This window comes from Pristiophorus japonicus, unplaced genomic scaffold (assembly GCF_044704955.1).
Source record: "Pristiophorus japonicus isolate sPriJap1 unplaced genomic scaffold, sPriJap1.hap1 HAP1_SCAFFOLD_351, whole genome shotgun sequence".
Lineage (NCBI taxonomy): Eukaryota > Metazoa > Chordata > Chondrichthyes > Pristiophoridae > Pristiophorus > Pristiophorus japonicus.
In genome coordinates, this window is record NW_027253336.1 from 255,555 (window position 1) to 279,509 (window position 23,955).

A 23,955-nucleotide genomic window follows, 5' to 3' on the forward strand; every position below is an offset into this window, starting at 1 on the left:
GTTTCGGGCTGGAATTCCTGTGGCAAGCGCGGAAGTTCCACCCCTGACCTAAGCTCGAGTTATCGTCCCCCCCACCCCCCCCACTCTTCCGCCGCAAGTGGAGGGGAGAAAAGGCCCTCCCCTTCATTAACCACCCCCCCCCCCCGCAGAATTTCACAGGAATAGTTAGCGTTGTTGGTGCTCCGGGCGAAAAGTCGTCAACGGGAACGGCACAAACGCCCGGAATTTCACCTGCGAGAGGTTGGAGGTCAGAGGTTAAAGGCCGGAGGTCAGAGGCGACCTTCCTCCTGTGCGAAATAACCAGACAGTCGGTGCCGAACTTGATGCAAGCAGTTTATTCAAAGAATCTTATTCCATTTTCAGAACAGAGAGAGAGAGAGAGAGAATAGTGGCATTTCCTGCAACAATCACGACTGCCGGATTTTGCTGGGCGACTCGGGAGTTGGGGCTGGGATTCTGTCCCCCCCGCAGCGGCTCATACATCTCCTCCTTCCTGATTGGTCCCCAGCACTGTTTCTAAGAGGATGAAGCGATTGCTCAGTGAGCCAGGAGTCTGGTCCGAGTTGGTGCCGCCTGGTGTATGCACACGGTGGGTGTGAGGCGGCTGTGTGTCGAGCCGCTCCCGCTAGCTGGACTGTGTCTTTGGTTTCCGTGTCCATCTATTACTCCTCTTCGGTTTCCATGTCTGTCTATTAGTCCCCTTCGGTTTCCATGTCCGTCTATTAGTCCCCTTCGGTTTCCATGTCCGTCTATTAGTCCCCTTCGGTTTCCATGTCCGTCTATTAGTCCCCTTCGGTTTCCATGTCCGTCTATTAGTCCCCTTCGGTTTCCATGTCCGTCTATTAGTCCCCTTCGGTTTCCATGTCTGTCTATTAGTCCCCTTCGGTTTCCATGTCCGTCTATCACTCCCCCTCGGTTTCCATGTCCGTCCATCACTCCCCTTCGGTTTCCACGTCTGTCTACCACTCCCCTTCGGTTTCCATGCCCCTTTACCGTGTCCCTTAAGTTTCCCTGTCTCACCCGTGGCAGTGCCCTTGCCCCAGTTCCCTTGGCTGCAGCCACGCAGCTCAATCACCTTGTCCTCTTCCTGATCCTCCTCCTCCTGCACTCCCTCCTCCTCCCCCTCTCCGTCCTCATCCTCCTCCCCCTCTCCCTCCTCATCCTCCTCCCCTTCTCCCTCCTCATCCTCCTCCGCTCCCTCCTCCCCCTCTCCGTCCTCCTCGAACTCCCCACTGCGCCTTGCGTTGTCTCCCTTCTCCGTCGCCCTGTCTCCGACCTCCTCCAGCTGAGAACTGGTCACTGCCCTTGCATTGTCTCCCTTCTCCGTCTCGCCCTCACCGTCTCCACTCAAAGATTGGCGGCACTCCATCCGGCAACTCAGACGGCAGCAGGTCAGAGGGCGGCTGCAGTCTTCATCGGATTGACAGCTCTCTGCAACGGCAAGGACGGGTTAAAGAAAAAGTCTACGACCAGAGCAACAAACAGAATTGAATGCGTGTAAGGGTATGAGGCCCAGAAACTCTCCCGTATAAGAACATAAGAAATAGGAGCAGGAGTCGGTCATTCGGCCCCTCGAGCCTGCTCCGCAATTTAATACCATCATGGCTGATCCGATCATGGACACAGCTCCACTTCCCTGCCCGCCCCCTTATCCCCTTATCGGTTCAGGAACTGTCTATCTCTGTCTTAAATATATTCAATGACCCGGCTTCCACAGCTCTCTGAGGCAGCGAATTCCACAGATTTACAACCCTCTGAGAGAAGGAATTCCTCCTCATCTCAGTTTTAAATGGGCGGCCCCTTATTCTAAGACCATGCCCCCTAGTTCTAGTCTCCCCCATCAGTGGGAACATCCTCTCTGCATCCACCTTGTCGAGCCCCCTCATAATCTGATACGTTTCGATAAGATCACCTCTCATTCTTCTGAACTCCAATGAGTAGAGGCCCAACCTCCTCAACCTTTCCTCATACGCAACCCCCTCATCTCCGGAATCAACCGAGTGAACCTTCTCTGAACTGCCTCCAAAGCAAATATATCCTTTCGAAAATATGGAAACCAAAACTGTACGCAGTATTCCAGGTGCGGCCTCACCAACACCCTGTATAACTGGAGCAAGACTTCCCTGCTTTTATACTCCATTTGTACTCACTTGTCAGGCGGTACGTGTAGACACATCGTTTCCCACAGTCCCCGACGTCACAGCACTGCTTCCAGCCTCCGCAATCCCTGTCCGACTCGCATGTCTCCACCTCCGCCTTATCACACATGTGTTGAGTCGTAGAAGGCTCGGGACATTTCCTGTCTGTCTTTTCTGCTGTTGAGAAAATAAAGGCGACAGGGTGATATTAACCTCGGCGAGCGGGCTGAGTATCGAGAACCCCCCGAGGGAGGCGGATTGTGGACATGAAGCTCAGAGTCTCGTGTCACTCCTCGATGGGACGGGACTGAGGGAAATCGGGCAAGGGGTGGGGGACGGGGATGTGGAAGGAGTTAAAGGTTCCTGCCCCCCCCCCCCCACCCCCACTGAATCCCCCCTCCCCTGGACATTAACCTCTGTATCCTCCCCCTCCCCCGAAGCCCCCGTCCGCACAGCAATCGTCAACACACAGGGGATGAGGTCCATCATGGACACAGATGTACATTTTTCATCCGTCTGTTATTTGAGGAGCGAGAGCTGGAGCGGTTCTTCTTTTGGTCAGTCCTGGGATGATGGTGTCACGGGCACGGCCCAGCGTTTAGTGCCCCTTCCAGAATGGCCCTGGAGAAGGTGCTGGTGAGACGCCTTCTTCAACCGCTGCAGGCCCGTGAGGTGCAGCTTCTCACACAGTATTTGGAGGTGGTGGTGTTCCCATGTGCCTGCAGTCCTTGTCCTTCGAGGCGGGTAGAGGTGGCGGGTTTGGGAGGTGCTGCCCAAGAAGCCGTGGCCAGTTGCTGCAGTGCGTCTTGTAGATGGTACACACTGCAGCCATGGTGTGCCGGAGGTGGAGGGAGGGAGTGTTGGAGGCAGTGGCTAGCGTGCCGATCAAGCGGGCTGCTTTGTCCTGGATGGTGTCGAGCTCCTCGAGTGTTGTTGGGAGCTGCAACTCATCCAGGCATGTGGGAAGTATTCCATCAGGAATATCCCTCCTGACTTGTGTCTTGTCGACGGTGGAAAGGCTTTGGGGAGTCAGGAGGTGAGACACTGGCCGCAGAATACCCAGCCTCTGACCTGTTCTTGTGGCCACGGTATTTATGTAGCTGAACCAGTTTAGTTTCTGGTCAATGGTGACCCCACAGATGTTGATGGTGGGGGGATATGTCGATGTTAATGCTGTTGAATGTCACGTGGAGGTGGTTAAGACTCTCACTTGGGAGATAGTCATTGCCTGACACCTGTGTGGCACTAATGCTACTTGCCACTGACCAGCCCGAGACTGAATGCCGTCCCGGACTTGCTGCACTCGGGAACGGACTGCTTCATTATCTGGGGAGTTACGAATTGAAGTGAACAGGGAGGGAAGTGCAGTGCTTCGGACCCTGGGCACCTGAAGGCTCAGCCAGCAATGGTGGACCCTCCACCTTTAGCCCTATTAGCCCACCCCGGTACTACTGGGGTCAATCTGCGCTGCACCCCCTCCAAGGCTAAATGATCCTTCCCGAGGTGTGGCCCCAGAACTGGACATTGTTACTGCCCCAGAGGGTATTTGCTGATTCCCAGGAAGGACCGTCCCTCTTACCGAGTCGGGAAGCTCGATGGACGCATCTTTTCCCGCAGCCAGCGTCGCAGCAAGTCAACCACAGATCGCAATCGTCGTCGTCCACGCACTCCTTCCCGTAGTTGACATCACACATGGGACCCAGGCGGCTGGGAGAGGGGCAGCTGCTGTTCTCTGTAAGGTAAACCGCAACCCAGATTGGTTTTATGGTCTCCACGGTTATCAACATCCACGTCTGTGGGTGAGGCGGGTTAGATACAGACTGAAGTTCACTCTACACTGTCCCATCAAACACTCCCAGGGCAGGTACAGGGGGTTAGATACAGAGTAAAGCTCCCTCTACACTGTCCCATCAAACACTCCCAGGGCAGGTACAGGGGGTTAGATACAGAGTAAAGCTCCCTCTACACTGTCCCATCAAACACTCCCAGGGCAGGTACAGGGGGTTAGATACAGAGTAAAGCTCCCTCTACACTGTCCCATCAAACACTCCCAGGGCAGGTACAGCACGGGGTTAGATACAGAGTAAAGCTCCCTCTACACTGTCCCATCAAACACTCCCAGGGCAGGTACAGGGGGTTAGATACAGAGTAAAGCTCCCTCTACACTGTCCCATCAAACACTCCCAGGGCAGGTACAGCACAGGGTTAGATACAGAGTAAAGCTCCCTCGACACTGTCCCATCAAACGCTCCCAGGGCAGGTACAGGGGGTTAGATACAGAGTAAAGCTCCCTCTACACTGTCCCATCAAACACTCCCAGGGCAGGTACAGCACGGGGTTAGATACAGAGTAAAGCTCCCTCTACACTGCCCCATTAACCAATCCTCACCCCCCAAACTGTGGGTCTCCTCACCTCCAAAATTGTGGGTCTCCTCACCCCCCAAACTGTGGGTCTCCTCACCCACCAAACTGTGGGTCTCCTCACCCCCCAAACTGTGGGTCTCCTCAACCCCAAAACTGTGGGTCTCCTCAGCCCCCAAACTGTGGGTCTCCTCACCCCCCAAACTGTGGGACTCCTCACACCCCAAACTGTGGGTCTCCTCACCCCCCCAAACTGTGGGTCTCCTCACCTCCCCCCCTCTCCCAAACTGTAGTTCACCTCACACCCCCCAAACTGTGGGACTCCTCACCTCCCCCCCTCCCCAAAACTGTGGGTCTCCTCACCCCCCAAACCGTGGGTCTCCTCACCTCCTTTGAAGAATTTGAAGACACAGCGTTTGCCACAGCCGGCGTTGCAGCACCTCTGCCAATGGTCGCAGTCCCCGTCTCCCTCACACTCGTCCCCCAGTTTCATGGTGCAAACCTTGCTCAGTGAGCTGGTGCTGGGGCACTGTCGTCTTTTGCCTTGTAAAGGAAGACACCCAGAGATGGTTAAAGCACAAGGGACGCTGGGCTTGAGAAACAGCCCGAGAGTACAAACGCAAGGGAGTTATTGTCCAAAGTGTTATAAACCCACTGCTTGGGCCACAGCTGGAGAATGGTGTCCAATTCTGGGCACCGCTAACTTTGGGAAGGATGTGAAGGCCTTGGAGAGGGTGCGGAGGGGATTTACCAGACAGGAACCGGCCACGAGGGACTTCAGTTATGGTAGAATTATGTCACAGGAGGAGGTCAGTTGGCCCGTCATGTCTGTGCCGGTCGACAAAAAGCTATGTGTGAGGGTTTCTGCCTCTACCACGCTTTCAGGCAGTGAGTTCCGCCCCAGACCCCCCCCACCCTCAGGGTGAAAGAAATTGACCTCAACTCCCCTCCAAACTTTCGACCAATTACTTTAAATCGATGCATCCTGGTTATTGACATCTCTGCTAAGAGAAATAGGTCATTCCTATCCACTCTATCAGCCTGGGGACTATCAGACACAGGGGCCTGGGGCCTATCAGATCCAGGGACCCGGGGCCTATCAGATCCAGGAACCGGGGACTATCAGACACAGGGGCCTGGGGACTATCAGACACAGGGGCCTGGGGACTATCAGACACAGGGGCCTGGGGACTATCAGACACAGGGGCCTGGGGACTATCAGACACAGGGGCCTGGGGACTATCAGACACAGGGGCCTGGGGACTATCAGACACAGGGGCCTGGGGACTATCAGACACAGGGGCCTGGGGACTATCAGACACAGGGGCCTGGGGACTATCAGACACAGGGGCCTGGGGACTATCAGACACAAGGTACCACAGCCTGGGGACTATCAGATACAAGGTACCACAGCCTGGGGCCTATCAGAAACATGGTCCCACAGCCTGGGGCCTATCAGACACAGGGTCCCACAGCCTGGGGCCTATCAGACACAAGGTACCACAGCCTGGGGCCTATCAGACACAAGGTACCACAGCCTGGGGCCTATCAGACACAAGGTACCACAGCCTGGGGCTTTTCAGACACAGGGTACCACAACCTGGGGTCTATCAGACACAGAGTACCACAGCCTGGGGTCTAGCCTTGTCAGGCAGAGTCCACACTGCTGTCGAGCGTTGGGAGTGTGGCGATGGTGCGAGCTGTGTATTATGGGGCCGCCCTTACTGTGCCAGGAGGAGTAAACACATCGCTTCCCACAACCGACGTCGCAGCACTGCTTCCACGACGAACATTCCTCATCACTGCGGCAAACCTGGCTCGAGTTCCTGGCGCAGATATGCCTCGCCCGGTATGAATCGGGGCATTCGTCTTCTTCATCTGCAAGAGGAAGTTGTATTTTACAGGAGGTGGGGGTTACACAGCACAAAACAGGTTAGTGTCGGAGGGGCAGTACAGACAACGCTGTCGGAGGGGCAGTACTGAGGGACCGCCATACTGCGCTGACAAGAGGGGCAGTACTTAGGGAGCGCTGTACTGCGTTGTCGGAGGGGCAGTACTGAAGAGAACTGCACTGCGCTGTCGGAGGGGTGGAACTGAGGGAGAGTCGCACTGTCGGAGGGGGCGGTACTGAGGGGGCGCCGCACTGTCGGAGGGGCAGTACTGAGGGAGCACCGCCCTGCACTGTCGGAGGGGCAGTACTGAGGGAGAACTGCACTGTCGGAGGGGCGGTACTGAGGGAGCGGCGCACTGTCGGAGGGGCAGTACTGAGGGAGCGCTGCACTGTCGGAGGGGCAGTACTGAGGGGGGTGCCACACTGTCGGAGGGTCAGTACTGAGGGAGCGCTGCACTGTCGGAGGTGCAGTACTAAGGGAGCGCCGCACTGCGCTGTCGGAAGGGCAGTACTGAGGGAGCGCCGCACTGCGCTGTAGGAGGGGGAGTACTGAGGGAGCGCCGCACTGCGCTGTCGGAGGGGCAGTACTGAGGGAGCGCCGCACTGCGCTGTCGGAAGGGCAGTACTGAGGGAGCGCTGTACTGCGCTGTAGGAGGGGGAGTACTGAGGGAGCACCGCACTGCACTGTCGGAGTGGCAGTACTGAGGGGGGGGTGCACTGCACTGTCGGACGGGCAGTACTGAGGGAGCGTTGCACTGTCGGAGTGGCAGTACTGAGGGGGGGGCGCACGGTCGGAGGGGGAGTACTGAGGGAGCACCGCACTGCACTGTCGGAGTGGCAGTACTGAGGGGGGGTCGCACTGTTGGGAGTGGCAGTACTGAGGGAGCGTTGCACTGTTGGGAGTGGCAGTACTGAGGGAGCGTTGCACTGTTGGGAGTGGCAGTACTGAGCGAGCGTTGCACTGTCGGAGTAGCAGTACTGAGGGAGCGTTGCACTGTTGGGAGTGGCAGTACTGAGGGAGCGTTGCACTGTTGGGAGTGGCAGTACTGAGGGAGCGTTGCACTGTTGGGAGTGGCAGTACTGAGGGAGCGTTGCACTGTTGGAGGGGCAGTACTGAGGCAGCGTTGCACTGTTGGGAGTGGCAGTACTGAGGGAGCGTTGCACTGTTGGGAGTGGCAGTACTGAGGGAGCGTTGCACTGTCGGAGGGGCAGTACTGAGGCAGCGTTGCACTGTTGGAGTGGCAGTACTGAGGGAGCATTGCACTGTTGGAGGGGCAGTACTGAGGGAGCGTTGCACTGTTGGAGGGGCAGTACTGAGGGAGCGTTGCACTGTTGGAGGGGTTGTCATTCGGCTGTGTCGTCAAGCCGAGAAACCGTCTGAGCTCTCCATCCCCCTCGCCCGTTGCCCAGTCCAGCCGTTTCGCTCCTTACCCATGTCTGTGAAACTGGCGACACAGATTTTTCCGCATTTGGTGTCACAGCAGGTCTGCCAACTGTCACAATCGTTGTCCCCGCTGCACTGGTCCCCGAGCTTCAGGTCACACATCGGAGCGAGCCGGTAGGGGGCTGGACAGGTGTCGTCCTCTGGAACACAGAAATCAGGGGTCAGTCAGGAACCGAGAACCTTCCAGCTCCGGCTGATGGAGAGGGTCTTCCTCGGGACCCTCCCTAATCCTTCCGGACCGCCGTAATGCAGGGTCTGCCTCTGGACCCACCCTAATCTTTTGGGACAGCCCTAATCGAGAGTGTCCCTCGGGCCCCCCTAATTCTTCCGGACCACCTAATCGAGGGACTCGCTCGGTATGCCCCGAATCGAGGGTCTCCAGAATCGAGGGACTCGCTCGGTATGCCCCGAACGTGGGGAGTCCCTCGGTACCCCCTAATCGAGGGACTCCCTCGGTAGCCCCCTAATCGAGGATTAAGAAGGATCCATGTAATCGGGGATCAATGGCGAGGCAGCTTGGCCCAGGCTCCATCCCGGGCCTAGTGCTGAGTTAGCCTGATCTCTCACACCCGGTGTGGGACTGAGCCCCCCACACACACATACACAGAGCAGGAAAGGTCCAGGCTCCATCCCGAGCCTAGTTCAAGGGTCCAGGAGATGGAGTCCGATCATCACAGACCCTTGGAAACACTCACTGGCCATGAAGAAGCGGGGAACACATCTCTTTCCACAGTCGGCGTCACAGCACGAGGACCAGGCCAGGCAGTCAGCATCACTCTCACACATGGCTCCCAGCCTCATCTCGCAGAAGGAGTCCAATCGGCTGGAGGCTGGGCACTGGGTCGCTGCAAGATACAAGGTGGTAGTGAGATAGAGAGAAGCAGGGCCAGTGTCCACCTCACTGTCCCATCAAACACTCCCAGGGCACGTACAGGGGGTTAGATACAGACTAAAGCTCCCTCTACACTGTCCCATCAAACACTCTCAGGGCAGGTGCAGCACAGGGTTAGATACAGAGTAAAGCTCCCTCTACACTGTACCATCAAACACTCCCAGGGCAGGTACAGCACGGGATTAGATACAGAGTAAAGCTCCCTCTACACTGTACCATCAAACACTCCCAGAGCAGGTACAGCACAGGGTTAGATACAGAGAAAAGCTCCCTCTACACTGTCCCATCAAACACTCCCAGAGCAGGTACAGCACAGGGTTAGATACAGAGTAAAGCTCCCTCTACACTGTACCATCAAACACTCCCAGGGCAGGTACAGGGGGTTCGATTCAGAGTAAAGCTCCCTCTGCACTGTACCATCAAACACTCCCAGAGCAGGTACAGCACAGGGTTAGATACAGAGTAAAGCTCCCTCTACACTGTACCATCAAACACTCCCAGGGCAGGTACAGGGGGTCAGATGCAGAGTAAAGGTCCCTCTACACTGTCCCATCAAACACTCGCAGGGTAGGTACAGCACGGGGTTAGATACAGAGTAAAGCTCCCACTACACTGACCCATCAAACACTTCCAGGGCAGGTACAGGGGGTTAGATATAGAGTAAAGCTCCCTCTGCACTGTCCCATCAAACACTCCCAGGGCAGGTACAGCTCAGGTTAGATACAGAGTAAAGCTTCCTCGACACTGTCCCATCACACACTCCCTGGGCAGGTACAGCACAGGTTAGATATAGAGTAAAGCTCCCTCTGCACTGTCCCATCAAACACTCCCAGGGCAGGTACAGCACAGGTTAGATACAGAGTAAAGCTCCCTCTACACTGTCCCATCACACACTCCCAGGGCAGGTACAGCACAGGTTAGATACAGAGTAAAGCTCCCTCGACACTGTCCCATTACACACTCCCTGGGCAGGTACAGCTCAGGTTAGATACAGAGTAAAGCTTCCTCGACACTGTCCCATCACACACTCCCAGAGCAGGTACAGCACAGGTTAGATACGGAGTAAACTCTTACCTCTGGTGAGGAACTTAGGGACACATCTGTTTCCACAACTAGCGTCGCAACAAGTCTGCCAACCCTCACAGCTGCTGTCGTTGTTGCACTGGGTGTTGAAGCTCATCGTACAGATGTGGGTCATTCTGGAAGGTTCCGGGCATCTCCGTTCACGCCCTGTGGAAAGAACATGATCGGTCAGTGCTGCTCGCCATCGATTGATCACTCCCTGACCGAGCTGGGGCTAGAGGTGGGCACCGGAGGGCTTGGGCGTGTCGACAGTGCCTGCCCCACTGACCCCGTCAAAGAGAGAGAGGGGCCTCCATCTCTTCTGGCCCTGGGATTTGACTCCAGGTGCCCAGTGGACGAGAGGACACCGTGCTCCCACCCAGTTCCTCCGTCAGTTTGGTCCCCTTCCCTGTAAACCTACCTTGGACTGGAGGCCACGGAGGTTCACTAGACCGATTCCTGGGGTGAGAGGGTTGTCCTATAAGAACATAAGAAATAGGTGCAGGAGTAGGCCATACGGCCTCTCGAGCCTGCTGCTCAATTTAATACGATCATGGCTGATCCGATCATGGACACAGCTCCACTTCCCTGCCCGTCCCCTTATCCCCTTATCGGTTAAGAAACTGTCTCTCTCTGTCTTAAATTTATTCAATGTCCCAACTTCCATAGCTCTCTGAGGCAGCGAATCCCACAGATTTACAACTCTCTGAGAGAAGAAATTCCTCCTCATCTCAGTTTTAAATGGGCGGCCCCTTATTCTAAGATTATGACCCCTAGTTCTAGTCTCCCCCAGCAGTGGAAACATCCTCTCTGCATCCACCTTGTCAAGCCCCATCATAATCTTATATGTTTCGGTAAGATCACCTCTCATTCTTCTGAATTCCAATCAGTAGAGGCCCAACCTACTCAACCTTTCCTCATAAGTCAAACCCCTCATCTATGGAATCAACCGAGTGAACCTTCTCTGAACTGCCTCCAAAGCAAGTATATCCTTTCGTAAATATGGAAAACTAAACTGTGCGCAGTACTCCAGGTGTGGCCTCACCAATACCCTGTATAACTGTAGCAAGACTTCCCTGTTTTTATGGCCCATCCCCTTTGCAATAAAGGCCAAGATTCCACTGGATTTCCTGATGAAGAGGGATTGAGTAGATTGGGCCTATACTCTTCTGGGGTTTCGGAGAATGAGAGGTTATTGAAACGTATACATTTCTGAGAGGGGATTGACAGGGTAGATGCAGGGATAATGTTTCACCCTGGAGAGTGTAGAACCAGGAGTCACACAGTCTCAGGATAAGGGGTCGGCCATTTAGGACTGAGGATAAATTTCTTCACTCAGAGAGTGGTGAACCTTTGGAATTCTCGACCCTAGAGGGCTGTGTAGGCTCAGTCATTGAGTATATTCAAGAAGCAGATCACTCGATTCTTGGACACAATGTGAATCGAGGGATATGGGGACAGAGCGGGAAAGTGGACTTGCGGTAGAAAATCGGCCATGATCTTATGCAATGGCGGAGAAGGCTGGTGTGGCCGAATGGCCGAGCCCTGCTCTAATTCTTACATTCTTCGGTTCTTATATCAGACAGACAGGTGCCCCTCTATCTCCTCAGAGTCTGGGATTTGACCTTCGGGAGCCACAGGGTGGAGGGTCACAGTTCCCGAAGCGGACAGGGATACACACAGTTGGGTTTGATGCCTGTAATCTGGAGCTCGTTCCCCCACCCCCAGTTCCCCCTCTCCGCCCTCCATCACCAGGTGTTTGGGGGCCGGGGGAGGGGGGCAAAGACCCGATCGGTTAGCTTACCCTTGCCGGAGAACGAGTGGACACATCGGTTGCCACAGCTGGTGTTACAGCAGGTCTGCCAGGCGTAGCAGTCGTCGTCGTCATCGCACACCTCCCCGAACTTCAGTTCGCACATGAAGGAGAGTCGCTGTGGGGCGGGGCAGTTACCGGCAGTCTGATCTGGAGAAAGGACAGGCAAGAGCTGGGAATGGGTGGGATTGAGGATTGCAGCACCGGGGCGTCTCTGGCGTGCTGAGCAACTGAGGAACAGGAGGCCTATTCAGCCCCTCGGCCTGTTACACATGAACAGGAGGCCTATTCAGCCCCTCGGGCCGGTTACACAGGAACAGGAGGCCCATTCAGCCCCTCGGGCCTGTTACACAGGAACAGGAGGAGATCCATTCAGCCTCTTGATCTTTTACACAGGAATAGGAGGAGGCCCATTCGGCACTTCGAGCCTGTTACACAGGAACAGGAGGAGGTCCATTCAGCCCCTCGGACCTGTTACACAGGAACAGGCGGCCCATTCAGCCCGTCGGGCCTGTTACACAGGAACAGGAGGCCCATTCGGCCCCTCGAGCCTGTAACACAGGAACAGGAGGCCCATTCAGTCCTCAGAATCTGTTACCATAGAAAATAAAAATAGGTCACCTTGGACGTCCCAAACCGCTTTACAGCCAATGAAGTACATATTGAAGTGGAGTCACGGTTGTAATGTGGGAAATGCGGCAGCCAATTTGCGCACAGCAGGCTCCCACTAACAGCAACGTGATTATGACCCAGATAATCTGTTTTAGTGATGTTGATTGAAGGATAGATATTGGTCAGCACCAAAGAGTAGTTACTCAACGGGATACAAGGCCTAGTTTGGGCAACCTGTGAGGCTGCTGGGAGCAGGGGCCAATCAGTCCCAGGCTGCTGGGGTCAGGGACCTATCAGTTCCAGGCTGCTGGGAGCAGGGGCCTATCAGTCCCAGGCTGCTGGGGTCAGGGGCCTATCAGTCCCAGGCTGCAGGGAGCAGGATCCTATCGGTCCCAGGCTGCTGGGGTAAGGGGCCTATCGGTCCCAGGCTGCCGGGACTGTGGTTCTGCTTTTCTTTGATCTGAGGCAGTCGGGTTCTTTGCTGGACAGACTGACCACGTGGCTTTACCTGCCAATGCCGCAGTCTGGCCCTGCCCCATGAAGGAGTGGACACATCTCCTGCCACAGGAAGTCTGGCAACACCGCTTCCACTTCCCGCAATCCCCATCCTCCTCACAGGACTCGCTGCGATTCGTTTCGCACACTCGTTCCAGTCTGGACACAGCAGGGCATTCCTTGGCATTCCACTCTGCGAAAGCAAGGGTTTGAGTTAGGGGTGGTAACAGGAAATACAGAGAGAGAGTGAGAGACAAAGAAGGAGAGAGAGAGAGAGAGAGAGAGAGAGAGAGAGAGAGAGAGACTGCGAGTGGGAGAGAGTAAGAGGGAGAGAGAGAGAGAGAGAGAGAGATAGAGAGGGAGAGACAGAGGGAGAGACAGAGAGAGTGACAGAGAAAGAGAGGGAACGTTTGCATGTGTATATGCAGTAAAAAAAATGCACCAGTACCTGTTTGGCAGGAAATTTGAGCTGGAGACAGATCACAAACCCCCAACGTCCCTTTTGGCCGACAACAAGGCCATAAATGCAAATGCGTCGGCCCGCATACAGAGGTGGGCATTCACGTTAGTCGCCTATGACTATACAATTCGGCACAGACCGGGCACTGAAAACTGCGCCGATGCACTCAGCAGGCTCCCACTTGCCACCACCGAGGGGGCAACCGAGCATGCTGTTGAGATGGTCATGGCTGTTGAAGCTTTTGAAAGCGAAGACTCACCCGTGACAGCCCGTCAGATCAAAGTCTGGACAAATAGAGACCCGCTACTGTCTTCAGTCAAGAAATGTGTCCTGAATGGGGACTGGGCAGCCACATACGGGGCATGCCCCGAGGCATTTAAACAATTTCACAGGCGCAAGGATGAACTCTCGATTCAGGCCGATTGCCTACTATGGGGAAACCGAGTAGTCATGCCCCAGATGTGCAAAGAGGCGTTCATCCGAGAACTCCACAATGAGCACCTGGACATTGTCATGATGAAGGCAATTGCCAGGTCACACGTTTGGTGGCCAGGGATAGATGCAGACTTGGAACTTTGTGTTCGTAGGTGCAACACGTGTGCCCAGCTGGGCAATGCGCCCAGGGATGCCCCCCTTCGCCCCTGGTCCTGGCCCGCCAAGCTATGGTTACGCATCCATGTGGACAACGCAGGTCCTTTCATGGGAAAAATGTTTTTGGTTGTAGTAGACGCCTACTCCAAATGGATCGAGTGTGACATTCTCAATTCAAGCACATCCTCTGCCACGGTAGAAAGTCTACGGGCAATGTTCACCGCCCATGGTCTACCGGATGTCTTGGTCAGCGACAATGGCCCGTGCTTTACAAGCATTGAATTCCAGGACTTCATGGCAGGAAATGGTATCAACCATGTTAGAACGGCACCGTTCAAGCGGCCTCAAACGGCCAGACGGAACGAGCAGTGCAGATAATCAAACAGGGGATGCTCAGAATCCAAGGGGGTTCCCTACAAAGCCGCTTATCACGCCGCCTGCTGGCCAATAGATCCCGACCACACTCGCTCACAGGGGTTCCACCCGCAGAGCTGCTTCTGAAAAGGACGCTAAAAACCAGGTTATCCCTTATACACCCCACCGTGAAAGAAATTGTTGAGAGCAGGCGCCGATCACAATGTGACTACCATGACGGGAATGCGAGGGCGCGATGTATTATGTCTTTGTCCTCAACTATGCTGCAGGGCCCAAATGGCTCACAGGCAATGTGATTGTCAAAGAGGGGAATAGGATTCTGGTAGTTAAACTTACCAATGGACAAATCTGCCACAGACACGTGGATCAAACAAAAAGGAGGTTCAGCAACCCCATAGAAGCAGAGAAAGAACACGACGTAGAGTTTACTCCACCACAGGTGACCGAACACAAGAACCAAGTGAAGAAGAGCCCAGTCACTGTGGGCAGTCCGGACAGGCCTGAGGCACCGCAAACAGCAGACACTCAGGCCAGCGCCCAACAACCGGAGCCCCAACTCAGGCGCTCTATAAGGGAGCGTAAACCACCAGAGAGACTGAACCTGTGATCTCAATAAGACTTTGCGGGGGGAGGTGATGTCATGTATTCAACTGTCATTGTAACCCATGTATAAACTGACCTAAGTTGTACACCGTGAGAACACTGACCACTAGGTGGTGAACTTGTGGGAGACACTCCTAACCTGGACTTTCAGGTATAAAAAGGGAAGCTCCACCCATCTTCTCCACTTCAGTGCTGGCGAATAAAGGTTACTGGTCACAGAGTGACCTTCTCTCTAGTATGGGCCTCGTGTGCATTTGTACTTTATAGTAAGGACATACTAGAGTGAGAGACAGAAAGAGAGGGAGAGAGACAGAGAGGGAGAGAGAGAGAGGAGTGAGAGACAGAGAGGGAGAGACAGACAGCCAAAGAGAGTGACAGAGAGAGAGAGAGAGAGAGAGCGAGAGAGTCAGAGAGCGAGTCAGAGGGAGAGCGAGACAGGGAGAGAGAGGTCGAGATAGAGAAAGTGATAGAGAGAGACAGAGAGGGATAAAGAGGGAGAGACAGAGTGAGAAAGTAGGACAGAGAGGGAGAAAGAGCAAGAGACAGATACAATGAGTGAGAGTGAGAGGGAGAGAGAGAGAGAGAGTCAGAGACCAAGTCGGAGGGAGAGCGAGACAGGGAGCGAGAAGCCGAGATGGAGAAAGTGATAAAGAGAGACAGAGAGGGATAAAGAGGGAGAGACAGAGTGAGAAAGTAGGACAGAGAGGGAGAAAGAGCAAGAGACAGATACAATGAGTGAGAGGGAGAGAGAGAGAGAGAGCGAAAGGGAGAGAGAGAGTCAGAGACCAAGTCGGAGGGAGAGCGAGACAGGGAGCGAGAAGCCGAGATGGAGAAAGTGATAAAGAGATACAGAGAGGGATAAAGAAGGAGAGACAGAGTGAGAAAGTCGGACAGAGAGGGAGAAAGAGCAAGAGACAGATACAATGAGTGAGAGGGAGAGAGAGAGAGAGTGAGAGGGAGAGAGAGAGTCAGAGAGCAAGTCAGAGGGAGAGCGAGACAGAGAGAGAGAGGCCAAGATGGAGAAAGTGATAGAGAGAGACAGAGAGGGATAAAGAGGGAGAGACAGAGTGATAAAGTTGGACAGAGAGGGAGAAAGAGCAAGAGATAGATGTAGTGAGTGAGAGGAAGAGAGAGAGAGAGAGAGGCCCATCCCGAGACCTGAACAGACCTGTCGAGGGTTTAGACGAGGAACTCCCTCCATGGAACTTTCCGAAGAAGGATGGGACACATCGCTTCTGACAACCAGCGTCACAGCAGGTTTGGGAACCGTCGCAATCTCCATCTTCCTCACACACCTTCCCGAACGTGGAGTTACACACACGAGCCAGAAGATCCGGGCGTGGACAGCTGCCATCCTCTGCACCCGAGAGAGAGAGCGAGACAGCACAGCTTGGGTTAGATACAGAGTAAAGCTCCCTCTACACTGTCCCATCAAACACTCCCAGGGCAGGTCCAGGGGGTTAGATACAGAGTAAAGCTCCCTCTACACTGTCCCATCAAAACACTCCCAGGCAGGTACAGCATGGGTTAGATACAGAGTAAAGCTCCCTCGGCACTGTCCCATCAAACACTCCCAGGGCAGGTACAGCACGGGGTTAGATACAGAGTAAAGCTCCCTCTGTACTGTCCCATCAAAACACTCCCAGGGCAGGTACAGCATGGGTTAGATACAGAGTAAAGCTCCCTCGGCACTGTCCCATCAAACACTCCCAGGGCAGGTACAGCATGGGTTAGATACAGAGTAAAGCTCCCTCGGCACTGTCCCATCAAACACTCCCAGGGAAGGTACAGCACGGGGTTAGATACAGAGTAAAGCTCCTTCTACACTGTCCCATCAAACAATTCCAGGGCAGGTACAGCACGGGGTGAGATACAGAGTAAAGCTCCCTCTACACTGTCCCCAACAAACACTCCCAGAGCAGGTACAGGGGGTTAGATACAGAGTAAAGCTCCTTCTGCACAGTCCCATGAAACAATTCCAGGGCAGGTACAGCATGGGGTTAGATACAGAGTAAAGCTCCCTCTACACTGTCCCATCAAACACTCCCAGGGCAGGTACAGCACCGTATTAGATACAGAGTAAAGCTCCCTCTACACTGTCCCATCAAACACTCACAGGGCAGGTACAGCATGGGGTTAGGTACAGAGTAAAGCTCAGACAGTTATACTCACCTCCTCTGAAACTCTTGAAGACACACCGGGCCCCGCAGGGCGTTGGGCAGCACGTCTGCCACCTGCCGCAGTGACTCTCGCCCTCACACGCTTCCCCCATGGTCGAATTGCAGACAAATTTCAACCTGCTGGCGGGAGAGCACTTCCCGGGTTTGTCCCCTGCAAAGCCAAAAATTGGATGTCACAGGACGGGCAAGTGGTGCGGCTTCCCGACGTGCATTCCCGCGCTGGCTTCAGTCCTTGCATGTCCCCGAAACGCCGCCGGGCCAACTCTGACCCCTGGGGCCTGTCAGACCTTGAGCCCTGGGGACTATCAGTCCCTGACCCCTGGGGACTATTAGTCCCTGACCCCTGGGGCCTATCAGACCCTAACCCCTGGGGCCAATCAGACCCTGACCCCTGGGGCCAATCAGACACTGACCCCTGGGGCCAATCAGACCCTGACCCCTGGGGCCAATCAGACCCTGACCCCTGGGGTCTAACAGACCCTGACCCCTGGGGCCAATCTGACACTGACCCCTGGGGACTATCAGACCCTGACCCCTGGGGCCTATCAAGCACTGACCCCTGGGGCCTATCAGACACTGACCCCTGGGGCCTATCAGATTCTGACCCATGGAGCCTGGGGCCTATCGGACTCTCCCTCGGACTTGCCTCACCTTGTGTGAACGAGTAGACACATTTTTTGCCACACCCAATATCGCAGCACTGTTTATGGGCAGTGCAATCATCATCGTCCTCACAAGACTGGGTGAAATTCTTCTTGCACAGAAATGTCACTTTGGAAAGTTCCGGGCATTTCTTTTGTTTCACTAAATAAAACAGAATTTAAAATGAGTTAAATGGCTGAGGAGGCAAAATTTGTAAAACCCCAACACTGTCCCATCGAACACTCCCAGGACGGGTACAGGGGGTTAGATACAGAGTAAAGCTCCCTCTACACTGTCCCATCAAACACTCCCAGGGCAGGTATAGGGGGTTAGATACAGAGTAAAGCTCCCTCTACACTGTCCCATCAAACACTCCCAGGGCAGGTATAGCACGGGTTTAGATACACAGTAAAGTGTCATGTGTGTAAGACTTGCCACCAGCGGGTGCACCTGTGGGAGACCCAAGTGTCACTTGCACACCCTGAGCAAGCAGGTATAAAAGGCAGTCTACCATGCTGCTTCCTCACTCTGGAGTTACAATAAAGAGACCAAGGTCACAACAGTTTGAGCTACAGATATACAGTCTTGTGGAATAATGTGAAGATAACAATTGGCGATGAGTAACACATCACGAACTTTCACGCGGTTATGGCTGCTGTTGGAATTCCTGAGAGATTTCTTGAGGGTGATGATTGGGAAGCCATCGTTGAGCTTCTTGACCAGTACTTCGTGGCCAACGAGCTGGAAAAGGAAGAAACCACGGTCAAGCGCAGGGCGATTCACCTCACTGTTTGCGGGTCCACGATATATGGCTTCATCAAAAATCTGCTGACACTGACAAACCCAACAGACAAGATATATGAAGAGTTGTGCACGCTGGTTCGGGAACACCTCAAGCCGAAGGAGAGCATCTTGGCCAGGTATCGCTTTTACACGCACCATCGGTCCGAGGGCCAGGACGTGGCGAGCTATTTCGCCGACCTACGACTCCTTGCGGGACTGTGCGTATTTGCTGCATTTTTGGGGGAAGTGTTGCGGGACTTTTTCGTGCTTGGAATCGGCCATGAGGTCATTCTTCGCAAACTGCTGTCTGCCGAATCCCTAGATCTGAGCAAGGCCATCACGGTAGCCCAGGCTTTTATGTCCACGAACTATAGCACTAAACAGATATCTTCACAGCATCGAAACTCACCGGCAAGTACTGTGCATAAAATAACGCCTTCAGCAGGCAGAACTGTACATGGCAGGGCCTACACGCTCGCAGAGGCCAGACCTAGGGTGAGTCAAGAGTCCGCTGTGGGGCGTGAATGCGAATCCATTAGCACCATGTTTGCGTTGCCGGGGTAATCACAGAGCCCATCAATGCCGATTCAAGCACGACATGTGCAAGGACTGTGGAACAATGGGGCACCTCCAGCGAAGGTGCAGACGTGCTGCGACTCACCACGTGGCAGAGTCGGCAGAAGATGACCGATCCGGCGTGGATCACGCTGAACGAGTAAGAGAGGCAACTCAACCCGAGGCTGAAGAGGAAGTGTATGGGGTATACACCTTCACCACCAAAAGCCCTCCGATAATGTTAAAAATCAAATTAAACGGCAGTCCAGTTTCTATGGAATTGGACATGGGGGCGAGTCAATCAATTATGAGCCAGAAGGCTTTTGAGAAACTGTCGGTCAACAAGGCACAAAGGCCAAATCTAAGTCTGATCCACACCAAGCTGCACACTTACACCAAAGAGCTCATACCAGTCATTAGCAGTGCGGCAGTGAAGGTATTGTACGATGGAGCTGTGCATGATTTACCACTTTGGATTGTACCAGGCGATGGCCCAACTCTGATCGGCAGAAGCTGGCTAGGAAAGATCCGATGAAACTGGGACGACATCAAGTCACTGTCTTCGGTGGATGACGCCTCGTGCGCCCAAGTGCTAAACAAATTCCCGTCATTATTCGAGCCAGGCATCGGCAACTTCACAAGCGCCAAAATGCAGATCCATCTAGTCCCTGATGCACGTGCATCACAAGGTCCAAGCGGTTCCATACATAATGCGAGAGAAAGTCGAGATCGAGCTGGACAGACTTCAACGAGAAGGGGTCATATTGCCAGTCGAGTTCAACGAGTGGGCCAGTCCAATTGTTCCGGTGTTGCAAAACGACGGGACGATCAGAAACTGCGGAGACTACAAGGTAATGATCAAAAGAGTCTCGTTACAGGACCAGTACCCACTACCCAAAGCGGATGACCTGTTCGCTACGCTGGCAGGGGGGAAGTTGTTCACCAAGCTGGATCTAACCTCTGCTTACATGACACAGGAGCTGGCTGAACCTTTGAAAAAATTGGCGTGCCTCAACACACACAAAGGACTGTTCATATACCACAGGTGCCCCTCTGGGATTCGCTAGGCTGCGGCCATCTTCCAGACGAACATGGAGAGTCTGCTGAAATCGGTTCCGCGCACCGTGGTGTTTCAAGACGACATCGTATTCATTGGCCGCAACAACACTGCACACTTGCACAACCTTGAAGAGGTTCTCAAGCGACTGGACAGAGTGAGACTCAGGCTGAAACGCTCCAAGTGTGTTTTCCTGGCGCCAGAGGTCGAATTTCTGGGGAGAAGGATTGCGGCGGACAGCATCAGACCCACGGACTCCAAGACAGAGGCCATCAGGGATGCACCGATACCACAGAATGTGAAGGAGCTGCGTTCGTTCCTGGGACTCCTCAACTATTTTCCGAACTTTCTACCGGGGTTGAGCACTTTGCTGGAACCACTGCATTTATTGCTACGTAAGGGTGACAACTGGGTTTGGGGTATATCTCAAGAGACAGCCTTTAACAAGGCCAGAAACCTGCTACGTTCTAACAAGTTACTTGTATTGTATGACTTGTATTGTATGTTTAGTACTAAGCTTGTGATGCATCTTCGTACGGGGTTGGTTGTGTGTTACAGTAAGCCAATGGGTCAGGCAAACTGCAACCGGTTGCATATGCGTCCAGAGGCTTATGTAAGGCTGAAAGAGCCAACAGTGTGGTTGAGAAAGAAGCATTAGCATGCGTATACGGAGTTAAGAAAATGCACCAATACCCATTTGGACTCCGGTTCGAGATCGAAACTGACCACAAGCCGCTCATTTTGTTGTTCTCAGAAAGCAAAGGTATTAACACCTTCGTCCCGCATCCAAAGATGGGCACTAACGTTATCTGTGTATGATTATGTCATCCGCCACAGACCAGGCACTGAGAACTGTGCGGATGCCCTCAGTTGGCGACCATTGCCCACCACCGGGGTGGAAATGGTGCAACCCGCAGACTTGCTTCTTGTAATGGATGCTTTTGAGAGCGAGGGGTCACCCGTCACGACTTGTCAGATCAGGACCTGGACTAGCCTGGACCCGGTGCTATCACTAGTAAAACGCTGCGCCCTCAATGGGAGCTGGTCGGCGGTTCCAGGGGAAATGCAAGACGAAATTAAGCTGTGCCACCGACGCAAGGATGAAATGTCCATCCATTCGGACTGTCTCCAATGGGGGAATCATGTAATTTTGCCAAAAAAAGGCAAGGAAACGTTTCTACGCGACCTTCACAGTACCCACCCAGGCATAGTCATGATGAAGGCTGTCACCAGGTCGCACATTTGGTGGCCCGGCATTGACTCGGAATTGGATTCATGCGTACACCAATGTAGCACTTGCTCACAGTTGAGCAACGCACCAAGGGAGGCCCCACTGAGTCTGTGGTCATGGCCCTCCAAACCGTGGTCCACGGTCCACGTAGATTTCGCTGGCCCCTTTCCAGGAAAGATGTTACGAGTAGCAGTGGACACTTGCTCTAAATGGATTGCATGTATAATAATGTCGTCATGTATATCCACTGCCACCATTGAAAGCCTCCGGGCCATGTTTGCCACCCATGGTTTGCCCAACGACCTTGTTAGTGACAATGGACCATGTTTCACCAGCTCAGAATTCAACGAGTTCATGACCCGCAATGCCATCAAGCACGTCACGTCTGCGCTGTTTAAGCCTGCATCTAATGGTCAAGCGGAACGGGCAGTCCAAACCATCAAGCAGAGCTTGAAACGTGTGACTGACAGTTCCCTGCAGACCTGGTTATCTCGGATTCTGCTCAGCTACCGCACGTGACCCCACTCGCTTACCGGGGTTCCCCCTGCAGAATTGCTAATGAAGAGGGCACTTAAATCCAGGCTCTCCTGAGTCCACCCAGATCTCAATAATCATGTAGAAACCCAGCGACACCGGCATAACATGACCCATGATCGCGCGGCTGTATCACGTGACATTGAGGTTCATGAACCTGTGTTTGTTCTTAATTTGGAAAGTTCCGGGCAAAAACAAACAATTAAAATTCAAGTACGAGGTTTGAGTGTTTCCCATCAGCAGCGAGTGAAGCGAATATTCTCTTCTGTTCAAAGTAGGCTTCCAGTCTGTACATGGCGTAATCCTGGTAACCAAACTCGATAGTGGAAACTGTCGATTTCTGTTTTAAATCCAGTGAATCACTCAGCTTCCACAGCTCTCTGAGGCAGCGAATTCCACAGATTCACAACCCTCTGAGAGAAGAAATTCCTCCTCATCTCAGTTTTAAATGGGCGGCCCCTTATTCTCAGATTATGTCTCTAGTTCTAATCTCCCCCATCAGTGGAGACATACTCTCTGCATCCACCTTGTCGAGCCCCCTCACAATCTTATACGTTTCATAGAAAGATAGAAAATAGGTGCGGGAGTAGGCCATTCGGCCGTTCTAGCCTGCACCGCCATTCAATGAGTTCATGGCTGAACATGCAATTTCAGTACCCCATTCCTGCTTTCTCGCCATACCCTTTGATCTCCCTAGTAGTAAGGACTTCATCTAACTCCTTTTTGAATGTAAGATCACCTCTCATTCTTCTGAATTCCAATGAGTAGAGGCCCAACCTCCTCAACCTTTCCTCATACGCAACCCCCTCATCTCCGGAATCAACCGAGTGAACCTTCTCTGAACTGCCTCCAAAGCAAATATATCCTTTCGAAAATATGGAAACCAAAACTGTACGCAGTATTCCAGGTGCGGCCTCACCAACACCCTGTATAACTGTAGCAAGACTTCCCTGCTTTTATACTCCATTTGTACTCACTTGTCAGGCGGTACGTGTAGACACATCGTTTCCCACAGTCCCCGACGTCACAGCACTGCTTCCAGCCTCCGCAATCCCTGTCCGACTCGCATGTCTCCACCTCCGCCTTATCACACATGTGTTGAGTCGTAGAAGGCTCGGGACATTTCCTGTCTGTCTTTTCTGCTGTTGAGAAAATAAAGGCGACAGGGTGATATTAACCTCGGCGAGCGGGCTGAGTATCGAGAACCCCCCGAGGGAGGCGGATTGTGGACATGAAGCTCAGAGTCTCGTGTCACTCCTCGATGGGACGGGACTGAGGGAAATCGGGCAAGGGGTGGGGGACGGGGATGTGGAAGGAGTTAAAGGTTCCTGTTCCCTCCCCCCACCCCCACTGAATCCCCCCTCCCCTGGACATTAACCTCTGTATCCTCCCCCTCCCCCGAAGCCCCCGTCCGCACAGCAATCGTCAACACACAGGGGATGAGGTCCATCATGGACACAGATGTACATTTTTCATCCGTCTGTTATTTGAGGAGCGAGAGCTGGAGCGGTTCTTCTTTTGGTCAGTCCTGGGATGATGGTGTCACGGGCACGGCCCAGCGTTTAGTGCCCCTTCCAGAATGGCCCTGGAGAAGGTGCTGGTGAGACGCCTTCTTCAACCGCTGCAGGCCCGTGAGATGCAGCTTCTCACACAGTATTTGGAGGTGGTGGTGTTCCCATGCGCCTGCAGTCCTTGTCCTTCGAGGCGGGTAGAGGTGGCGGGTTTGGGAGGTGCTGCCGAAGAAGCCGTGGCCAGTTGCTGCAGTGCGTCTTGTAGATGGTACACACTGCAGCCATGGTGTGCCGGAGGTGGAGGGAGGGAGTGTTGGAGGCAGTGGCTAGCGTGCCGATCAAGCGGGCTGCTTTGTCCTGGATGGTGTCGAGCTCCTCGAGTGTTGTTGGGAGCTGCAACTCATCCAGGCATGTGGGAAGTATTCCATCAGGAATATCCCTCCTGACTTGTGTCTTGTCGACGGTGGAAAGGCTTTGGGGAGTCAGGAGGTGAGACACTGGCCGCAGAATACCCAGCCTCTGACCTGTTCTTGTGGCCACGGTATTTATGTAGCTGAACCAGTTTAGTTTCTGGTCAATGGTGACCCCACAGATGTTGATGGTGGGGGGATATGTCGATGTTAATGCTGTTGAATGTCACGTGGAGGTGGTTAAGACTCTCACTTGGGAGATAGTCATTGCCTGACACCTGTGTGGCACTAATGCTACTTGCCACTGACCAGCCC

At 53.8% G+C, this 23,955-nt stretch overlaps 1 protein-coding gene across 1 annotated transcript in view; it reads right to left on the minus strand.

Moving 5' to 3' along the window:
• Positions 1 to 625: 625 nt before the first annotated feature.
• Positions 626 to 23,955, minus strand: part of LOC139250220 (uncharacterized) — a gene marked incomplete at its 5' end in the record, with an annotated part of 267,845 nt that continues 244,515 nt past the window's right edge. The window contains 14 exons of the mRNA XM_070872713.1: positions 626 to 1,431; positions 2,151 to 2,315; positions 3,718 to 3,870; positions 4,887 to 5,042; positions 6,225 to 6,377; positions 7,822 to 7,974; positions 8,530 to 8,679; positions 9,801 to 9,956; positions 11,593 to 11,751; positions 12,722 to 12,901; positions 15,906 to 16,094; positions 16,910 to 17,068; positions 17,569 to 17,721; positions 22,697 to 22,861. Coding sequence (XP_070728814.1) covers positions 626 to 1,431; positions 2,151 to 2,315; positions 3,718 to 3,870; positions 4,887 to 5,042; positions 6,225 to 6,377; positions 7,822 to 7,974; positions 8,530 to 8,679; positions 9,801 to 9,956; positions 11,593 to 11,751; positions 12,722 to 12,901; positions 15,906 to 16,094; positions 16,910 to 17,068; positions 17,569 to 17,721; positions 22,697 to 22,861 — 2,897 coding nt within the window. The remainder of the gene's footprint in view (positions 1,432 to 2,150; positions 2,316 to 3,717; positions 3,871 to 4,886; positions 5,043 to 6,224; positions 6,378 to 7,821; positions 7,975 to 8,529; positions 8,680 to 9,800; positions 9,957 to 11,592; positions 11,752 to 12,721; positions 12,902 to 15,905; positions 16,095 to 16,909; positions 17,069 to 17,568; positions 17,722 to 22,696; positions 22,862 to 23,955) is intronic.